A 20,288-nucleotide genomic window follows, 5' to 3' on the forward strand; every position below is an offset into this window, starting at 1 on the left:
TCCCGAGGCAGCCGTTAGTCCTCCAGGGCAAGGCAGCCCTTTCCAGGCGCGCAGGTTGCCCCCGCGACTCGGGTCCCCCCCGAGCGCCCCCCGTCCCGTCGGCGCACGGCGCCGGGGGTGCCCTGCGCGGCAGCCGCCGCCGCCTGCCTCGGCAAGGCGCCTCCCCCCGTCCCCGCCCGCGGCCGCCGGGAGCTGAGCGGGGCCGCCCGCACCGTCCAGCCCGGGGGGCAGCAGCCGGCGGGGAGCGGCCGCGGCAGCTCGGCGGAGCGCGCCCCGGGGGGCGCCCACGGGAGAGGCTCCCACCCACGCGTGCCCGGGGCGCCCCCGCCCCTCCGCCGCCTGGCGCAGACGCGCACACTCACACACTCACACACACACTCACACGCTCGCCTCGGCTGCAGCTCGCCGCTCCTCGCCGCCCCGCCGGCGCGCCTCCACCATGGCAAGCCCCGGCTCCGGCTTCTGGCCCTTCGGGGCCGAGGAGGGCTCCGCGGCCGCCGAGAGCCCCGGCACAGGTAGGGCGGCGCGGGGCGGTCGCCGGGAGCCCGGCCCCGACGGAGCCGCGGGGCCGCCGCCGCAGCGCTGCCCGCCCGCCCCGGCGGCGGCGGAGCCGTCGGCCCCGACGGGCGCCGCGCTGCGCTGGAGACGCCTCCGCGGCGGCCCAGGCGGAAGGACGGCGCGGCCGGGGCCCGCGGGGGTCGACGGCAGCATCAGCGCGGCTCGGCACGAGCCCCTCGGCAGGGCCGGGGTGGGGAGGCTGCGCGGGGGGTCCCGGGCAGCGGGTGCCGGGCGCCCCCCAAGCGCGGGCGGCGGGCAGCGCCCGTCCCCACGGACCCTCCGCTCCGTTTTGTTTTGCAGCGAGAGCTTGGTGTCAGGTCGCGCAGAAGTTCACAGGAGGAATCGGAAACAAACTCTGCGGTAAGGGCGGCGAGGCGCCAGCAGCCCCCGCGGAGCCGCTCCGCCGCCGCGGACGGCTGCGCGGCCCGCGGAGCGCTGCCGGGGCGGCGCGGCGCGGGGAGGCGGGCGGGGGGACGGGGCGCCGCGCTGCGCCTCCGCGGTGCTGAACCCTGCGTCCCTGTCGCTGTCAAGCCCTGCTCTACGGAGACGCGGAGAAGCCCGCGGAGACGGGCGCCAAGGCGGCGCCGGGGGCGGCGGAGCAGCGGCCGGCCTGCGCCTGCGACCAGAAGCCCTGCAGCTGCCCGAAAGCGGACGTGAATTACGCGTTTCTGCACGCAACAGGTAACGGCGCTCCCGGGCGACGGCACCTTTCACAAACTAACAAAAAAAGCAGAGGTTTGGGTCGTGAAATGCCGTCTGCCGCCGGGCCGGGGGCTGCGCGCCCCAGACACCCGCCTGCGCTGGGCAGTTTCTAAAACCGCCAGAAAAAAAGAAAAAAAATGAAAGAAAAACAATAAAAACCCGGTGTGCTCGAGCCTGCAGGTCGCTCTGTGTAAGGAATACTGACAGCAACGACCTTTTCGTTGCAGTCCCTGAGATGTGATTAAGGTTCACGGGGAGGGAGGGAGAAAGAGGGCTCTCTCATTGATTTATTTTAATTCAGGGTATTTTTTCTGACCGTGGAGATAGCCTCTCTGCTACCGAAAACCCCTTCCCCACTTAGAAACGTGCTGCCGAGAAATGCTCCCGTTCGCATCGTAACCTGGGGAAAGCTCTGCCCTCCTGGCCCCGCCGTGGGAGACCGGCTGCAACCGCCTTTCTCTTGCGCCGCTGCGTATCCAGCTGCTCCCGGCTTACTCCCAATTCGGGCTTTCCAGTACAGCTCGGCTCTGCCTGAGCCGTCGCGCTCCAGTTTAAACAAAAGATGTCAGTGTGGGCACTGATAGACCATGCAATATCGCTTCAGAAAAAGGCATTAAATTATCAACAAGTTACTTGCAAAGCATTGCACTGGACAGTCACAAGGAGGGTATTTTATTGCAAGGCAAATGATAATTTTGAGAGGGATTCTTGAAGCATTTAAATTTTTCTGATTCTTATTTTCCCTGTGATTCGTTTTCCCTTCTTTCTTGTTTACCTGCTCTCTCTCCTGTCTTAAAATTGGTAAATATACTGTAGGCAAAAATAGCCATTTTAGATAAGAAATTAAAATCTGACTACATCTCTTAGAACATTCCTTAATATAGTATCTTAACCAAATTGCTTAATAAATAAAAAAGTTCTTTTTTTTGAACACAGTGAGAAGATTTCCCCAAAGTAAATGTGAGAAGACTGTGCCCCAAATCTATATACAAAGTCATAAAATCAAGTTAACTTTTCATTTCTCCTTTCCCAGATCTTCTGCCAGCATGCAATGGAGAAATGACAACTATGTCTTTCCTACAAGACGTTGTGGACATTTTACTTCAGTATGTGGTGAAAAGTTTTGATAGATCAACAAAAGTTATTGATTTCCATTACCCAAACGAGCTGCTCCAGGAATATAACTGGGAACTGGCAGATCAGCCACAAACCTTGGAAGAAATTTTATTGAACTGCAGAACAACTCTGAAGTATGCAATTAAAACAGGTAATAGCCACACTCATTTTCTACCCTGTATGGTCTCATCCATTGATTAAAGGTGTCATTTCGTTTTATCTTGGAGCATTAAGGATTCAAGCAGCTCCTGTATTTTGTCGGTTTAAAGCAATTTCTAGCAGAGACAAGAATCGTTTTCCTAAATGATAAAATACTCTAGCAACCCTGCCTCTGTAACTGTCAGTGCAGCATTACACACCCTTCCTAACTGAAAATTAATTCTCCTGTGCAGCAGAGTTGCTGAATGTATCCCCGAGCAGTGCTTTAACCACCTTTGCAACTTTCCTCCCATCCTCTTCATCCATTTTTCACATTATGGGCTGGGGATCTTATCTTGCTCCCTGCAGACGGGTGTGCAATCGGATGGAGAGCACGGAGGCAGCCAGGACGTGTTTGCTCTGGGGGGGGGAGTCTGCACAGAGGGCAGCAGGCACCAGCCGATTTGGCAGCCAAAATCACAATAAACGTCCTGTAAATGGGAGCTCTGAGCGGCCATTTGCTGTGTCTGTCTGCTTACCTGCAGGACAGAAAAATTGGAAAATCTGGCAGAATTGAGCACAGGAGAATTGGAGTTTTTTTCAGCTCTAGGCTCAAGCAATATAAATAAAGCCAAATTGTTTTAATAGCCATTTTGTTATTTTTCACTGAGGAGGGCAGGAATCAATTAATTCCTACCTGTCCAGCACCCCCTATCAGTCACGTCCCCCCCATTTGGGCTTATCCTCCCCAGCTTCGCGCCCGCGGAAGCAGTGCGGCACGGGAAAGCCTGTGGCTCCGAATCCAGGGCCACCTTAAATAAACCGCCAAGGAGCAAGAAAAAGCAGAGCTACAATTATGGTTGTGATTGAAAAATAATGTGGAGTCCAGAGAACTCTTAATGGAAATTTGAATTACTGAGAAATTACTTAAAATTAAGTGTGTATCAATTAGTGAAAGAACCACAGAGGTTGAGGGGAAAATACTAACAGGTTTTTGTCACCTTTGGGGAACAGAACAGAATGATCCCAATACAGATTGCTGGGGATTTTTGTATTCCTGTTCTTTCAGAGGTGGAAATATCCAGCTGAATGCTTTTGATATATGACTCTGGTGCTGTCAAAGCATCTGTAAAATATTGGAATAAATGGTTAGATAAATGATGTCCACAGGAACGAAGTCAGTCGATTGATCCTTGCCATGTGTCTCGATATAGCATAGGAAAGGTATTTTCACTGGATGCTGTGAAACAGAGGATCCCTAAATCTGAAATCAAAGAATAGGGTTTCTTAAGCAATTTTCATTAAGCTTTTTTGTCATAGCCTGTTTCACATAATAGACTATTTCATTTTATGCGTCCAAAACGACCCTTCAAAACAATGTTATTATCTCCATTCACCCACATGAATATGCGAAGCATTCCCTTCTTCCTGTCTTTTTTTTGTTGTTTTGGAGGGGGGGGTTAATTAAAATCATGCTGTAAAGGTTCAAACAGCGATGCGGGGGTGGGGAGCGGGCTGGGTGGGGGAGAGGAGCCGCGGCGCGGTGGCGTTTGCCCCGGGTCCCCGCCGGGCCGGCCCGGCGCTGAGCGCCTCGCTTGGCTGCCGATGCTCTTCAGCACCCTGCGGCGACTGCCACATCCCGGCTGGCATCCGCGCGGCCCCGGGCGCCCGGCGGGGGAGGGGGGTCTCGGGAAACGCCCGGCGGATTTGCACCTCTGTGTGAAGTGCTCCTTCAGCATAAAATGCTTAAAATGCCCTTAGATGAGGGGTAACGCCTTGAGGTTTATGGCAGTGGGAGTTTCTTTCTACTGCTCTGGCTACAAAAGCTCGTGGAGCCGGGGAGGGCGAGTGTGGCAGCCCAGCGCCAGCCGGACCAGCCGGGCACAGGCAGGCTGGGGTGCGGGCTTGAGCCACGCTTGGCTGCGGAGGCCAAGCAGTCAGGTCAGAAAATGAATTGCATTGCTTAGACGAGTCTTGTCGTTCGCGGTCGGATCCCCAGACGCCAGCGGTTACCCCGGTTTTGCCTGTGGGGTGAGGTCACTAGTAGCTCGGCCGCGGGGCGCTGAGGGACGCTCAGCTCCGGGCACCAGCCCCCGCGCGCAGTGTCCGCTGGGATGGAGCACAGGGCAGCACCTGCAAGTACCAGGGAAGACGGATAGGAAATTCGGTGAAACGTTTTCAGGGGTGATTAAGATGCAGGTGCATAAAATTGCTTGGGTCTGCCAGCAAGGGCAGGAGGAGCCGGCGCTGCCCCGGCGCTGCCCCCTGGCAGACTCACGTTGGCAGCAGGCCCCATGCGCCGCCGGGTGATAAACGAGGCCAAACCCACCACCATCGCTAGCGTCTTCCTTTGCGTCGTCCTCATTTGCCCGGTGCTAGACGCCGCTTCCTCACGGAGGCTCCGGAGGCTGCGTTTTAATGCTGGGGGTTGCCCGTGGCTAAAAACGAGTGGGAGTGGAGAGTTATTTCGGGGGCAGGCGCGTGGCCGGGGTGCCTCCTGGCAGGGGCAGCAGCAGCGGCAGGGGCAGGGGCGGCCGTGGGGGCCGCGCTGCCCGAAGGGGGTGCGCAGCCCCCGGCGCCCAGCCCCTGCTCCTCCTGCCCATTGCGCCCCCAGGGACCCTGGCGCATGGAGGTGTCGTGTATTGCTAAAGCAGTCCATAAGTAGCAATCTCCTGTTTTTCCACGTCTCTCCCGGCCTCCCCCCCACCCCGGCCCGGTGGCCCCGTCGGTCTCTGTTTCAGGCACCTCTTTGTTCGGTGCCGACCGTGACAGGTGATCTGCGTTTCAGACAAAAGGCTCAAATATTAGGACATCACAAAAATGGCAAAATCTTTCCGTCTGCGTTCGGGGTCAAACTGAGGGACTAAGTTTTCTGTTGTTCCACATTAAAGGCATTTTTACTAGGGCAGAGTGTACTAAATGAAAGCCTCGTATTCAGTGCCGAATGCATTCAGGGATGTGTGATTTCACAGGGATGGAGCAAAACCATCAGCGAGCGTCCCTCCGTAGTGACATTTCTGTAGTGACACAAGCGCTGCCCTTCCCCGCCTCCCTGCCTCTGCCGCTGCGGGCAGCCGGCCCCCTTCGTCTGGCAGCTCCCAGAGCAGGAGGTGTTTTGTGAGGTTTCCTTGTAGAAATAAGTAGCGACAACCAGGTTGTCCCCTGGGGCTGGTTACGCAGCCTCCCAGAGACCCGCTGAGACCTTGTAGCTACGAATATGAGTTTTGTTATTCCCCAGCTTTTTGCTGTGTTTCCAGCGCCAGAGTTTTTCTTAGCCTCCTGGAGCCTTCCCGTGGCCCAGATCCGACAGCGGCTCTGGCCGCGGCGGGGTGCATCGTGCCCGCTCGCCCTGCGGCCCCGGAGGCTCCGGCCGCCGTCCTGAGCCGCGCCGCGGGGGGGAAAGAGCCCGTCCTGCTCCCGGCGGGGAGGGCTCGGCTCCAGGCACACACTAACTGGGTGGCAGCAACATCGGGCTCTTTGCCGATGACGGGTGCGGGGAGCTGGATTTTGTCGTTCCCCCCCCCCCGCTTATCCCCTGCCCGCAAAGCCCAGTTACGCTGCCTTTGTGCCGGGGAAGGTGGGGAGCAGGGGAGCTGTTCTCCCCGTGTAATTCTTCAAGCCATGTGTACGCGCCTGATAAGAGGCCACTAGAGACTCGAGATAGTTTCCTCTTGGTTCTTGCTCTGCATTTCCTCCATCATCTTGCTCTTCTTTTGTTTTCCGTGAAGGCAGTAACAGTATGTAGCCTCTGGGTAAGGACAGGTGTTTCTAAAGCAGAGATGCTTTCCTTTGAGTCAGATGGCGTCTCAGTAGCTGTTAACCTTCCCTAATTCGTGCTGCAATTATGCCACTTACCGGGGGCTTGCAAGGAGCTACTAGTAAAAACGGAGTGTTAATGGTTTGTATTCCTGTTTTTAATGGCTCTCAGCACATTTTTTAAGAAAAATCTCTGACAGGATTTTAGAGAAATTCAGGAGCCAATTAGATTAAGGATGTAAATGGACCATCAGTGCATTGAGTGTATTCTTGTGCATCATTCTGATGTGGCAACAATGTTGCTTTAATTGGGTTTATTTAAAATCACAATTACAAGCAGCTACGCTATTTATAATTGCACTCTGACAGGGAAGAAATGACAAGTACTGCCACCTTCCCTGCCATCTTTGTACAATCATCAGCCTTTGAGTCATGTGCAAAGCAGTCACCAAAATGTTCCATTTTCTCATTTTGCTCTGTCTATTATAATCATTAGCCATTCATCACTGATGTTATATGTACTGGCAAGCTCTTCAGATGGTGGCTCGTGCATGCCTTTCAAACCTAGCCAGGCAAAAACACATTCAGTGACAACATGTGACACACTAATAGGGGCAAACAGCTATTTTTGTGAGGCAGCATCCTACTAATTTTCAAAGCAAATTGAAAGGATAATAGAGAATGTTGGAATTCATTATTCCATGTTCTACATAATTACTCCAATTTTACTTAGCTTGGAATGAGAAAGAGGAGAAATCCTACATTTTCCAAGAAAATCTTTTACTGCTGCTTGCTTTGTTTCATACCTTGAAAGCACTTCCTTCTGTATAGAAACCTGGGGTGAATATACCATTCAGCACTGAATAATTTCGTCCTGTGTCATCAGCCTTTTGATAACATTTTCTGTATTACGCAGGGCATCCTAGATATTTTAATCAACTTTCAACTGGGTTGGACATGGTTGGATTGGCAGCAGACTGGCTGACATCAGCAGCAAATACTAATATGTAAGTAGCAGAATTTTTCACTAATAATATTTAGTGTAGCGTTACAGTGATGCTCTACAGTATTAGCTGCTGTAGCTGAATGAATGAAGGAACACGTTTATGTTAAGGTTTCTGGAAAATAATTATCTTGGTTTTAAATGCTTGTTATATTTATTATTTATATGAAGACTTTCAACATTGTCCTGTAGGCTGTCTTCTCTAAAATTTCATCATATCATGTATGATGTCAGCTTTGCTAACCCACTTTTAAATGTACAGAAAAAATATTTCAGTATTTTGCCAGCAAAAATATGTAAAATGAAAAGTGTGGTGAATAAGCAGTAACATTTATGTAGAGGGGTAGGTATAATCCATACTCAGAGCAGTTAGAGCCATTGCTTTCTGCAAGAAAGAGATGTAGAATTTGAAGTGTCTTTTTCAGACTTTGGAGCTAGGCAACATTATTATGCCCCTGCTTAGCTTCATGAACTGTCTTGTCATCATGAATGGGACTACTAATGTGTATTAATCTAGACATGCACACGGGTTTTTGCAAGTCTAGCATCTGACCAGCCAGTCTTGCAGACAGGGTAAAGCTTTGAGCCTGGAAAAGGTGGGCATGAGTTGTTTCACTGAAATGGGTGGAAATGGAAACTCCAGTGCTCTCAGTATTTCTTCTTTTAGATGTTTGACATCAAATCAGAAGGAAAATTATCAAATGTTACAAAACAGAACTCTACCCAGTGCAAGATAGAGTATATCGTGGCTATTATGTGATGTAATGTTGGAAAAAGATGTGTTAGTGTTGTAGATTAAAACATTAAATATGGACATTGCTACATTTCAGGTTCACCTATGAAATTGCTCCAGTGTTTGTACTTTTGGAATATGTCACACTAAGGAAAATGAGAGAGATGGTTGGCTGGCCAGGGGGCTGTGGCGATGGGATATTTTCACCTGGTACATGATATTTCAAGCTTTCTTTATTTTTCAGACTATGCTATGAAATCCCCTGTAGTTAAAGAGTAAATATAATGAAATATGCATGTTCAAGAGGACACTTGCTAATAACCACTAGTGGCCTCTTTGAGATAACATATTGCATGTTTATGAATTTCAGAGATGTGAATATGAGTGTCTGTTTGAGCAAATTGCACTGCATTAGGATCAGCTGTAATGGCACATGGGAAACATAATCAGAAGAGATATTTGCCTTGCAGTTTTGTTTTGGCCCTAGTTTTTTATAGATTATATGAAATAGAATATAATCTTAATAATGGAGCAAAGAAACGCAGCAAAGTTCTCCATCACTGCAGGGGAAATTTGAGTGAGGAGGAAAAACATAGCATCCCTATAAGTGAATTGAATGGATGGGTAAGACACTACACTATATAACACTACACTATATATTTAACTTTACACAAGTGAATTGGCCTACTGAGCTCAGTGGAAGTACTTGGGTGGCTAGTTTTTGTGAGTGCCTAGAGGGTCAGAGACCTAGTTCCTTCAGGGCAAGTCATAAGGCAAAAAATGAGTGTGATTAACTAGAGAAATCATTGACTCTGATGAGCACTACATTGTTGAGACTTTTTTTAATCGTTCCACTTAGTCTTTTGATTTATATATACTCTTTGTCACCTCCTATCTCACTCTGGGACTTTGTTACTAAAAATTTTGGCCTGTCTCCCCGAATTGCAAAAACTGGAAAGAACTGGGATTGAGCACAGCATCTTGGTTTGGCAAAAGAGAACAGACTGATAGTGGGGAAGGAGCTCTTCTGGAAAGAAAGTTCATTGACCTAATGGAGAGAGAAAGGATGTTTTGGCTATCCATCAAAGGGACTTCATTGCTAGTAGCCTAGGTTGTTTAAATCTCCAAGTGCATGAAGGGTAAAGTTCATGCTGTGCAGAAGATCAAAAATTCACAGTTTAATTCCCACATCTGAATGCATGTGTGGAAGGTGATGCAGGAGTTTTGTGCCTTTACACATAAGTGGAGAAAAAGATATGAATTTGTATAACTTCTTAATGAGTCCTTATCTAAAAAGCACTGAGAGCAGAAGCTCTGACAGCTTTTACTGCAGTGCATAGAGGTCCTGACCAAGACCATGACCTCCGTCACAGTGGGCGGTATGTCTAAACACATATCATGAGACCAGGTCCTAAGTCAAAGTTTTTCCAAACCAAGCAGTGGCTGATTACTGTCCACAGTCACTAAAGTTGGCTCAGTACAGCTAGTGTTCAGTTTTTCACATTGCAAGATTCAACTGGGATAGCCTAGCTGGGCTGGACTGCTGCTCAGCCTGAGTGATGGGCACAGTTCGTAGCCAGGTCTCTAGCACATGAACAGGCAGCACACACAGTTGAAAGGCTCATTACAAGCACAAAATCTGCCAAGGTTTGGTAAACTGTGCCTGAGATAGCATGAGTCACAAAATGTATATACAGCAGGAGGAAGTCCAGTCCCTCCCGAGGCAGTGAAGGGTCCATCCCTGACGTCAGTGGAGCCACGATTTTACTTAGTGGGTCGAATTCTGGAACTTGCTTCATTTAGTCATGATATTGGTGCTCTAGGTAGAGAATAGCAGGAGTAGAAATAACCTGGGAGGGTGAGGGAAGAAGGTGTGTGTTTTCTGCATTTCTGAGCTTGTGTTTTCTGAACTAGAAGCAAAGACAAATACAAGCCTCTGGTTCTTCTCCCCTCCATCTCACAGCGCAGTCGACCTCCCCAGCTCTTGGCTTAGCGAGCCAGTAAAATAGATCCTGAAACAGCCAAAGCTGAGGCAGACAGCTTCTGTGCCACAATCCACTGTAGGACCGGTTTTCTAGCGGGCATGTGTGTGCTGTCCTTTTGGAGTGCTGCCTGGTCTCATTCATTCTTTCTGTATAATTTCTGGTCTGTGGACAGTACATGTTTCCAATTCACTCTGTTAAGGGAGCAATAGCTAGTATGCAGGGTCTCCTTTTTTAGGCAGTGTTCAAAATCATCGTTGTTGGTATGCTCTCTTCTCATTTCAAATCCGTCACAGCTTCAAATTAAGACCTTACTGTTGCAAAGAAAAGGTTCTTGCTCTCTGCATTCTCTGTGATGAAGTATACAGTATCAATACATGCAAATCATAATGGCCTGATTAGGATCTCCAGTTTTCGTAGGTGTGTTTTGTTGCCTGCAATTAATTGTGGGTGTAAACACAGCTGCAAAACTAAAGGCAGAATGTGTGCTCATTAATAAGTTTAAGGTTAAATGGCTAGGTAATAAACACTGATCAAAAAAACCCCCTGATATCGAGGAAGCATTCTCTTTCAGTCTCGATTCTTCTGACACTGAGCTAATGACTTTGGACAAAATAGTTCAGTTGAGCTGAATTTCTTCAACCTGGACACCTTAGTTCAGCCACCTAGCTAGCTGTTTGTGGCACCTGAATTTTTTTGGGACAACTATCTGAACATTTCCTCACGATCTCTCCATTTCTTGTTTCCTCATTTGTAAAAGGAGGGGTAGAAATATGTACATGCCTTGCAAAATATTTGACAGGGAAGAAAATTACCCCCTGGTCTGCTTTGACCCCCATACTAGTGGTGCTGTTTCATTGTGGCATTTTCACTTTGACTCACAGCAGGGCAGTGAGGTCAGGGGAAGCCCAGAACAGGGACTGCCTCGCTGCAAAAGCAGGATTAGGACACTGATTAGAAATGAAGGGCAAAGCATGGTTTCTCTGGGCTGTGGAATAGCATATATATCTTTAATGAGATAAATACAAATCATACAAAAGGCAAGAGAATGCTACAAATACCAGTGCATATCCTCTGCCAGTGTACCACGTCATGAGCGTCACTGTTGTCAGCAGAGCTAACCTGATCTCTTTTCAGGGTGGGATTCATCTCACCCCACTTTGTCTGTGCGAGCGTTAGGTGCCTACCCTGGGCTAGTTGCAGAGACTCCCTTATATTTAAGGGAGAGGGATAGACATCTCCACAGGGCAAGTCAACCCTCCTACTGGAAAAAATTATTTTAGGATGAACTGAACCATCTTCTGGAAGTGCCTATCTTATTCCTTTCACACCAGAGAAGAGCCTGGCCACAAGCAGACATGACATTTTTAAATGGATGAAAGTTAAGTTGGTTCAACACTACCTCAGCTGACAGTCTGACCCATTCATTTAAAAATCTAAAACCGTAATCAATGTGCATATACTACATAAAAGCAGATTTTATTTATATAAATATATATGAAATATATGATCTGTGTATATACACTATATACAGTATATACACAGGATAAAACTGGTTGGTTATATATATGTATGTGTGTGCATATGTGTATGTATATAAAAGTACTCAGACTTTGCCTTAGGTTCTGCATTATATTCCCATAGTGCTCATGCAGTATTAATGTATAGCCAAACATTGTTCAACTGTAGACACAGAGGCTCAGTTTGTAAAAATCTCAAAAGAAAAAATAAAGAGCTCCTTTTTAATTTAAGCATTGATAATTGAAATATGGAAATAAAATATTGTTTAGCATCTGATGCCTGAAATGGCTTTTTTAAGTCAATGTATGCCAGTGATGTTAAGGATAGTATTAGGGAAATCTAACCTTTGCTCTAGCTCTCATCCAAGGACAAATACAAAGAAAAAGTATTTGGTAGAATGACTGTTTTTCGTTTGTCTTCCCCTACCCTGCTGCAGGTTATCCAGATGATAATGTCAGCTGGGACAGGCTGCGTGGGTTCGCTCAGAGACAGGGAGCAAAACACCTCCCTGGTTTGGGAGAGGAGTGCCCAGATTAGGTGGCACGTAAAAGCCACTTACGCGGTTGCCTTGCCGTGGTGGCCCCTCAGGGAGTGGAGCAGAGTACTGAGTGGGGATTGCGTGTTGATAGCATGTGGGCAGATAAGATTGGGGATGAAGAGAGACAAGAGAAGAGGGATGAAAGGAAACCTCAGTCATGTTTACCAGTATGACTTTCCACATAAACCATTACTCAGGTGTAGTAGATCCCATTACTCTATAACCCAACTGTGAGGAACATCAGGAAGAAGAACCCATGCTTCTGCAATTAGGCAGAGTTAGAAAAGCTGTAGCAAGACTTGTCATTTGTACTGCAATGATATTACAATGCATAGAAAAAGTAACAGTATATTACTGTGGACTCCAGGTGGTGCCATATCTAACATGTATGCTATGTTGATTGCACGTTTCAAGATGTTTCCAGAAGTTAAAGAAAAAGGAATGGCAGCTATTCCCAGACTGGTTGCCTTCACATCAGAACATGTATGTGTTTCTGTTTTTTCCTATCGGTTACATTTGCTTTTATGAATTAAACCATGATGAAGAGAATAGCTAAACAGGAATTTGTAGCCAACTGTCTTCATTTCTGTTATTCATTCACTGGCAATAAAAAAATGGGAAAGGGCTGGCTTCTTGATATATGGAGGGATAAGCCATGTACTTATCTGTGGCTGAAGTCCAGGAAGAGCAGGCTCTGCAACCCACTGCAACTTTCTTGCTCTCACTTACATCAATATAAACGTTAAGATGAATGCTAAGAAGCTCTGCTGAAGACCTCATCAAACAGTGAGAGCTCAGAATCTGGCTGCTAAACTTTCTGGCAGGAGTGTCCTCGTTCAGGTCACTCTAGTGGAACAGAAAATCCCTGTGAATCAAAATCTTGCTAGCTGAAACCACTCCTGCAGTTATTTAGTAATAGGGTAATAACACACATGAAGACAGTAATAGTGAAATGCTGTGTGTGCAGCAGAGTAGCTGTTAGCAATGTGTTTGCTGTGGACTGTTGTGGGGTGCTGGGCTTTATCATGGATTTCTCCCTGTGAGCAAAACCTTCAGCACAGGGGGGCTTGTGGCAGGCACCTGCCTCAAGTGGCCATGCACTGCTTGAGAGGTGCTGAGGTGACGGGGAGTGGGCGTGGAGGAATCACCGTGGCCTGCATGGGGGAGATGGAGAGTTGGTTGCTCTTCGCACAACCATACCAAGCCATTCTTCTGTCTGTCTGTCTGTCTTGTGGGGATTATTTTGGCTTTAAACTCCTTATAGCTTATAGCGGAGAAAGTGTGTGCAGGAAAAGGGGGAAAATGAAGGGTTATAAACAGAAGGGGCTGTGAGCTGCCTTCAGGCTTCATGGTCTCCTCCTAAATCTCTCTACAGCTGGGTGGGCTCAAACAGAAAAGGCGCTTTTGCTGCTGGGCCTTAGCAGGATGCTGCCCAGGTTAGATGACAACATCTTCAAGGACCTGGCTACCTTCTTTGACTTTTTCAGAGACTATGTTTCCATTCTTTACAAGTGTGAAGAGCCGAGTGTCCTCAAAAATGATCAGAAATGCTTGGGAGGAAGTCCCTTTGACGATGCCCTTCCTGGCAATAGGAGCTGCGAAGCAGAACTGCAGGTTCCACATTGCAGATCAATTGTCCCCAAATCAGTCGGAGAGAAAAATATTTTACAGAGGAGTAGCAACTCTCCAAAGTTAGCTGTACAGCTAGAGATGCATTATTCATATAGAAGCTACGGATCTAATAAGTCTTGCAAATAAGGTTCAGCATGATTATTTAAAATAAGAAATCCTATTAATCATTAGAGAATTTCATTGTATTCATAGCAATGGAATGTTAAACAATGAACCAAATTGTGCTATCAGTCTCAAAATAATGAAATGAGCTTTAATAATTGTATTTTCAGGCCAAGGAAGAAGAAGCTCCCTCAGCAAATTAAACATTCCAAAATCAAATATACTACCAAATCCACAGTAGCGTCTGAAATCTGTTAGATTTTAAAAGTATTTTGAAATTACAGTTCTGTACCTCTCCCAATCCCTTTTTCAATAAAATATGTAATAACACATCTTCTAGGGAAGTTATAAAACCAAGCTAAGTGAAGACAGGATCCTTTAACCCTTAATTACCCAAAGGATATGGGATCAGGGCTTTTACCTTCAAAATAACAGAAGCTGGTACAGGAATTACAGAGGTCCAGGAATATAATCCCTCTTTAGAAAGGAAATGTCATTCCAAATCTGAACAGACACTGAGATATGAGAATGTCATTTGTCTTATTTATGATGCCATGCTGGTCTTCTACTTCCTTTTAGATTACCGAGTCTGATGCTTGTTTCTCCCTGCCACATTTGGAGGCTGTTGTGAGGCAATGGCCATGGAACAAGTGGTCTATAAACTAGATACTGTCATTTCCCCATGCTCTATCTGTGGCATAATAGTAAACAAAGCTTTAAAGTTATTGTATTTGTTTAGCTACATTGAGATTTTTCTGGTGAGGGTTTCAGTCTGAAGCAAAGATGCCAATATCAGTAATTCCCAGACAACAGAATCAACATTGCAACCAATCTAGAGTGTCCATTACTATAAATGAATGAAGTTACTTTGCAGTTGCAACCAGTATTACTGAAATCAGAATATGGCCTCAATCTGATGCAGTGGTAGGTTCAGCTGCCAGTAGGGGAAAAGGGAAGGGAAGAGTAATTCGCAATTTCTCCCACGTAGTTCACTTCCTAACTTAGGAGTGCATTAGGTGCCTGAATTAGGAACCTCACTGTCTGCACAATCAATGAAGAGGAGTACCTCTGGAGGGAAACTCAGAGCATCTAAACTAGGAACCTAAATATTCCTTAATTTAGATGTTCTACATCACCTTCAGGAGAGGTTCACCTACTTCTCTGCATTGACCATAGAGGAAGATCAGCATCCTGACATACGCAGTCCACATTAGGTGCCTCAAGTAGGTTATGTGACTATTTTGGCCGTGCAAGATCCTGTTACACAAGTCTTTCCCATGCAGTTCAGTATGACTGTGACATGTCTTTCACTCTGCTTCAATTTAATTCTGTTTCACTAGTGATAGTTAAGTATGTTATAACTGCTTATGTCAGTCTTGGCCCAGGTATAATTCCACTGAGGTGCGCTTCCTTACCTCAGGACTTAATCAGATCTTATATATTAACAAATACATCATCAGTGGTTCTTTCATCTGCATGGGTGCCCAGAAGGGTAAAAGTGAGAGATGGCAATCATAACAAACTATTTTAGCCTGTCTTTTCAAACACAATGATGAAGGCCTCCTCCTGTGCCTCAGTGTATCGGCTTTAGGCTGGTGTGAGTGTTCAGCTGAGCAGGTCTCTTTTTCAATGCAGGGAAAATAGCTGAAAAAGAGAGACCTTTCCAGAATATTTTAGTTGATTGATTTGTCAAGTCCCATTGAATTTTAGCCTATTCCCTGTCATGGTTTTGACTGGGCCTGCTAGCACTCTTAGCATCCAGCAGTAACTGGATAGCATGGAGCAAGGATCATCGCTAACAGGCAAAATGGACAAAGTCATTGTGTTCAGAGGAGGAGGAGGAGGTTGCAGGGGGAGAGAGTTTAGTTGTAGAGAAATAGCTAAGTTCATGTTACAGAGCAATCCTCATCTTTTTTATTTGATAGTATAAAAATAGCTTAAGAGACCTGCAGCTCTTCCGCAGCCTTGGTGTTTAATTGTGGGCCATATGGGCTCAATCTTCAGTTCAGGGAATGAAAAACAAGCTGGGTATAATTGGAAAGAGATAGTGATTTATTCCTATCATTTGATCTCATCCAACCCAGCAAGACCACGCTCATGTGGTCTGTATCGGCTTTCCTTGTTTCCTACCCCACGCTAGCAGCCTGCCCAAGGAGGAGCAACCTGTGAAGTGCTCACTAGGGAAATAGCAATACAGCTCCTGTCATAGCTTTTAAAAAGAAACTACAGAACAAAAACAGGGAGGCAATTCAGTCTGATCTGTGAATAGGGGACCTCTTCACCCAGATGGAGATCCAACAGGCACAGAGAGGATCTCTGTGCTTCTGGCACCCCCCACCTGCAGAATGACTCTTGCCCTTGGCTTCATTGGGAATATGGCTCAGATAGCCACTGACTGCAAAAGGAGGGTCTGGTGGCAGTTCAGATATGAGCTAGTCTATATTGTGGACAGCTGGATATACTTAGAGGGACCTCATCCTTTGAGAGGTCACTAGGAGTGTATTGGTGAGAGGCTGCTTTTCGGCTTTGGTAGGGGAGCGCCCCTGTCCTGGGAGCACATGCAGTGACTGCACTGCAATCTCAACCAGAGGAGGCAACTGGCGATAAGTCATTGCTCCAACTTTTGGCACACCAATTTCCCTGTGTGTACAAGCCCCATTACTTGCAGGGAGTACAGCAAACTACACCAGTATCCTTGAGAGAAAAATGCTTTTGACAAAAGTTTTTGTCTGAAAGGCTTCTGAAATCTAATATGGAGGTTCTTGGATCAGAGACAGAGCAAAATTAAAAAGTGACTTCTGTCTCAAAGCAGACAGCTTGACAGACCTCCATTTCACAAAGAACCTTCAAAAGATTTTGACTTTGTCTCTATGTAGAATGATCTCTTAATCCCATTCATTGCTGTGACACGTAATTGTTGCCCTCTAGTCAGGCTGCTTAAGAGACAATTTTCAGGACTGTCACCTGCAAGAAGTGATCCAGTGGGTGACTTCTGTGGTGGAGTTTCCAGGGAAAGATTTGAGAAATAATGGAAATCATGTTTTCCTTCTAGTGGCATAAAATATGAATCCATTAGTTATACTTCTAACTATATAGAGTAAGTAGGAAATGTTTTTGTTTCCACCTAAGAAAACTCAAAATCAAATTCATGGATTCACACATTCTTTCTTTGCATTACCTAATGGAAAGTAAGTAGAAAAGTATCGTTTGTTGGTGTTGGAAGTCGGAGGGAGACAGTGAAAAAGTCGGTCTTATTTGAGGAGCAACTTAATTCAAGTAACTCCATTCAAATCAAAGTAAAATCATTTTCCAGAAAAACAATGCATGAGGGCAGACTGTACCAAAAGAGACACTTGTCATTTGGGACTAGTCCTTCATATGCTCAATATCTCCTCACATTTTCACCACCACAGAATCCTCCTGAACTCAGTGGAATGTTTCTCATCCACAGATAAGATTGTAAAACCAGAATATTACTGTCAGCACCATAATAACTGTCCAAGTTTTCCTTGGAAAAAACAAGTTGTGAGTCTTTCTGGATTAGAAAGGCAGTTTAAAGTTGCATCTTTCAAAATGCAAAAGATGGAAATATTAGTATGTTGTGTATAAGCATTAAAATACTAATTTTCCCCTGGCGTTAACAAATCATTTTAAAATTTTAATAGCAGTAGCTAAAGGAAATATTACAAATACATATACCTCATTATAGTGTGTTTAAAAATGTGATGGGACACAGTAAGCTCTTTTTGTAGATAATTGAAGGAAAAGCTGTAGCTTGCAATTAGACATTAGAGACAGGATTCATCTTGCTTAACTTTAATTACCTAAAGTGTAAAAATTTAATCTGATTTAGTCTATGCACTTTTTATAGTCAATAAAAAGAGAGGGAGATCTGCAGAAGACAACTCATCCTGGTCTAAAATAGGTGCCAAAGCCTCAGGGATAAAGTGCCTCCTGGAGGTACCATTTCCTCCCCCCTCTTGATGGAGCCCAGACAGCTGGCCTTGAGCAGACACACATTTTTAGATGGTTAAAACTAAGTGAGAAGGAGCCTGGCCTTCATATGCAGGGAGCCCACCTTAGGTCCTCCTGGTTGTTTAAACCCTGCGGGCAGTGAGAGGAAGGTACTTTGGCTTCCTTCGGCTGCCACGGCTCCCGCAGAAAGCCAGCCATGGCCTGTGGGGCTCACTCACAGCATTTAGGGTGGTCCTTCCTGTCAGCTTCAGTCATGCCCAATGATGAGTTGGTAATTTACTAAGCTATAAAACATGCCGGTAGATCGAATATTGCAATAACAAAATAGCAGTGTCTGTATATTAAAGCGCTGTTCATTTAAGATAACAATTGTTTGCCAGGCTTTTCAGCATCATAAGATTTTTAATGATTCCAATTCTTCCTTTTTCCAAAAGGCCTGACTGTTTCATTCTTGCACTTGTAATAAATTTGCAGTGTGTTTTTACTCTACAAAGTTAATTATGAAAAAGTGGCTACCAGGGCAAACAAACTTATTCCTAACATCATTTGAAATTTTAAACAAAGGGAAGATTTCCCTGGCTCAAAATCACCTTTTTTTTTTCTGACTAATAATATACTCTTGTCACTAAGATTGACTGCTGTTCTATTCCTCTGTTTCACCATTAAACTTTAACCACATTTCTTTTCAAAAGAAAATGAGGTTTCTTTGAAATCTTGCCTGTTCAGATTTATCCCCAGGTTAGGATAAAACATAGTTATCTCATACATCTGCAACCTCTATTACACTAATGCAAAGTCTTCAGCCACCTTCAGGAAATAACTCCAGTTCCTCCAACTCTCCTAACAGCCTAAACTCTCTACAGGGGATGTATTTCTAGTCTTCCCTGCAACTTTTGCAGTGCAAGGCCACAGGAAGCAGGAAAGGAGAAGGGCACAGGGACAGTCTGTGACCACCTGCCCCATTCCTGGCAAGCGTGGGACACTGGTCAAATTATGGTGGTGAAATTATGACACTGCCTGCTTTTCTGAGCCGGTTTCTTTTCTTCAGGGCTGGCATCCAGCAGTCTGCCCCGTTCTCCCCTTTTGACCCCTCTTCTCCCACCACTGGACTTCAGACCTGAGTTACTCCTACATGGCCATGTAGTAGGAGATTGTGCTCAATCTCAGTTCCTTGCATGGCTAGGCAATCTGCAGCCCCATATTCTTTGCCCTGTTAGCCCAGTTGAACCTTTCAGTTATTTTGTCTAACCACAAACCTTTCCTTCTGTTAGACCTTGATTACTTTTCCGTGTTTGTTTACCTTTACATTACCCAGATGGCCAAGTTTTCAGCACTGTCCTAGGAATACTAAAACAAAGTTTACTAATCATCATAAATAGGAAAGTTTTCTTACTATTAAAACTATATTTTTTCCTTGTTCAGTTTCATTCCAACCCTTTAGAGTTTCTCAAGTAGCTGTAGTAATTCCTCAGACATTACCCCAAGACACAAAAATACAACAGCAGTCACATATCTGTCTGTATATGCAGATTGAGCAATTTCATATTTAAAGTTTGTTTAGAAATTGTAATTGCATTTGCCCTTTGTGCGTAGATCTCTATATTTCTTCACAATTTATCCCTAAACCTGTTTTGGTTCCTGCCTGCTAAGTTCCCATCAGTCTGTAAACAGCTTTCAGGCATCTGAGATGTTCAATGCTACATTCATTTTTTCCCCAATGACGTTTTACCAAGGCCATCAGACTTCTCAGTGAGGCAGTTAGGCTTGGCCATATTCCAGTGGATGCTTTTGAGTACATGGGCTTAATTTTCTTTTCATAGTAAGCTGTTCAAATCCATACTCTCTTTTTTAAGGTAGTTGGAATAGTTCTATTTTCTATTAGAAAGACAAATTACATTAGTAAATCTGTTTTAACTAGTATGGAATAAGGAGCAAAATTCATCTTTGTTTTAATGACATTGACTTGAAACCCAATGAAATACATCTAACTATAACTCCTCACTCCTGCTCTCTACCTGTATTTATATATTACACTACTCGGCATGTACCCAAGAATTTGTGTAATACAAGCATAAAGAATGGGGTTTTTTTTGTTAAAGTATATAAATTCAATTCTAGCTTCACAAAGCATGGTAATGAACTGTCATTATGGTGACACTATCTAATTCTGTTTCAATTTTTGCAAAGATCAAAGATATCTTCCTGAACTTGGGAATTTATTACAAGTCTCTTGGTGCTAGCAGCCTCCTCATAGTCTGTTCTCATGAAGTTGCATTTCTGCATTGTGTGGCTCTGGTAGAGCTGCCAGGGCCTGGGAAGAGACTTCTGTATCTTCCACGTATAGAGGTTTGTGAATTGGTCACAGTCCAAGTCTTAGTCTACAGTACTTGGGAAAAGAAGTCCCTGTTTAGTGAAACTGATGAAGCTCATTGAAACGTGTTTATGCAAAAACTTGGCTTCATGTAGTAAAGAACATGCTATGAACATGTCAGCATGATGCTGAGCAGACCTGTGATGATCAATGTATAAATA

The 20,288-nt window shown here is 45.6% G+C and overlaps 1 protein-coding gene across 1 annotated transcript in view; it reads left to right on the forward strand.

Moving 5' to 3' along the window:
* Positions 1-219: 219 nt before the first annotated feature.
* The window catches only part of GAD2 (glutamate decarboxylase 2), a 39,576-nt gene continuing 19,507 nt past the window's right edge, over positions 220-20,288 (forward strand). The window contains exons 1-7 of the mRNA XM_067291810.1: positions 220-515; positions 859-918; positions 1,090-1,239; positions 2,294-2,527; positions 7,187-7,277; positions 8,104-8,216; positions 12,415-12,530. Coding sequence (XP_067147911.1) covers positions 440-515; positions 859-918; positions 1,090-1,239; positions 2,294-2,527; positions 7,187-7,277; positions 8,104-8,216; positions 12,415-12,530 — 840 coding nt within the window. The 5' untranslated portion in view covers positions 220-439. The remainder of the gene's footprint in view (positions 516-858; positions 919-1,089; positions 1,240-2,293; positions 2,528-7,186; positions 7,278-8,103; positions 8,217-12,414; positions 12,531-20,288) is intronic.

Source organism: Apteryx mantelli, chromosome 2, assembly GCF_036417845.1.
Source record: "Apteryx mantelli isolate bAptMan1 chromosome 2, bAptMan1.hap1, whole genome shotgun sequence".
Taxonomy (NCBI): Eukaryota; Metazoa; Chordata; class Aves; order Apterygiformes; family Apterygidae; genus Apteryx; species Apteryx mantelli.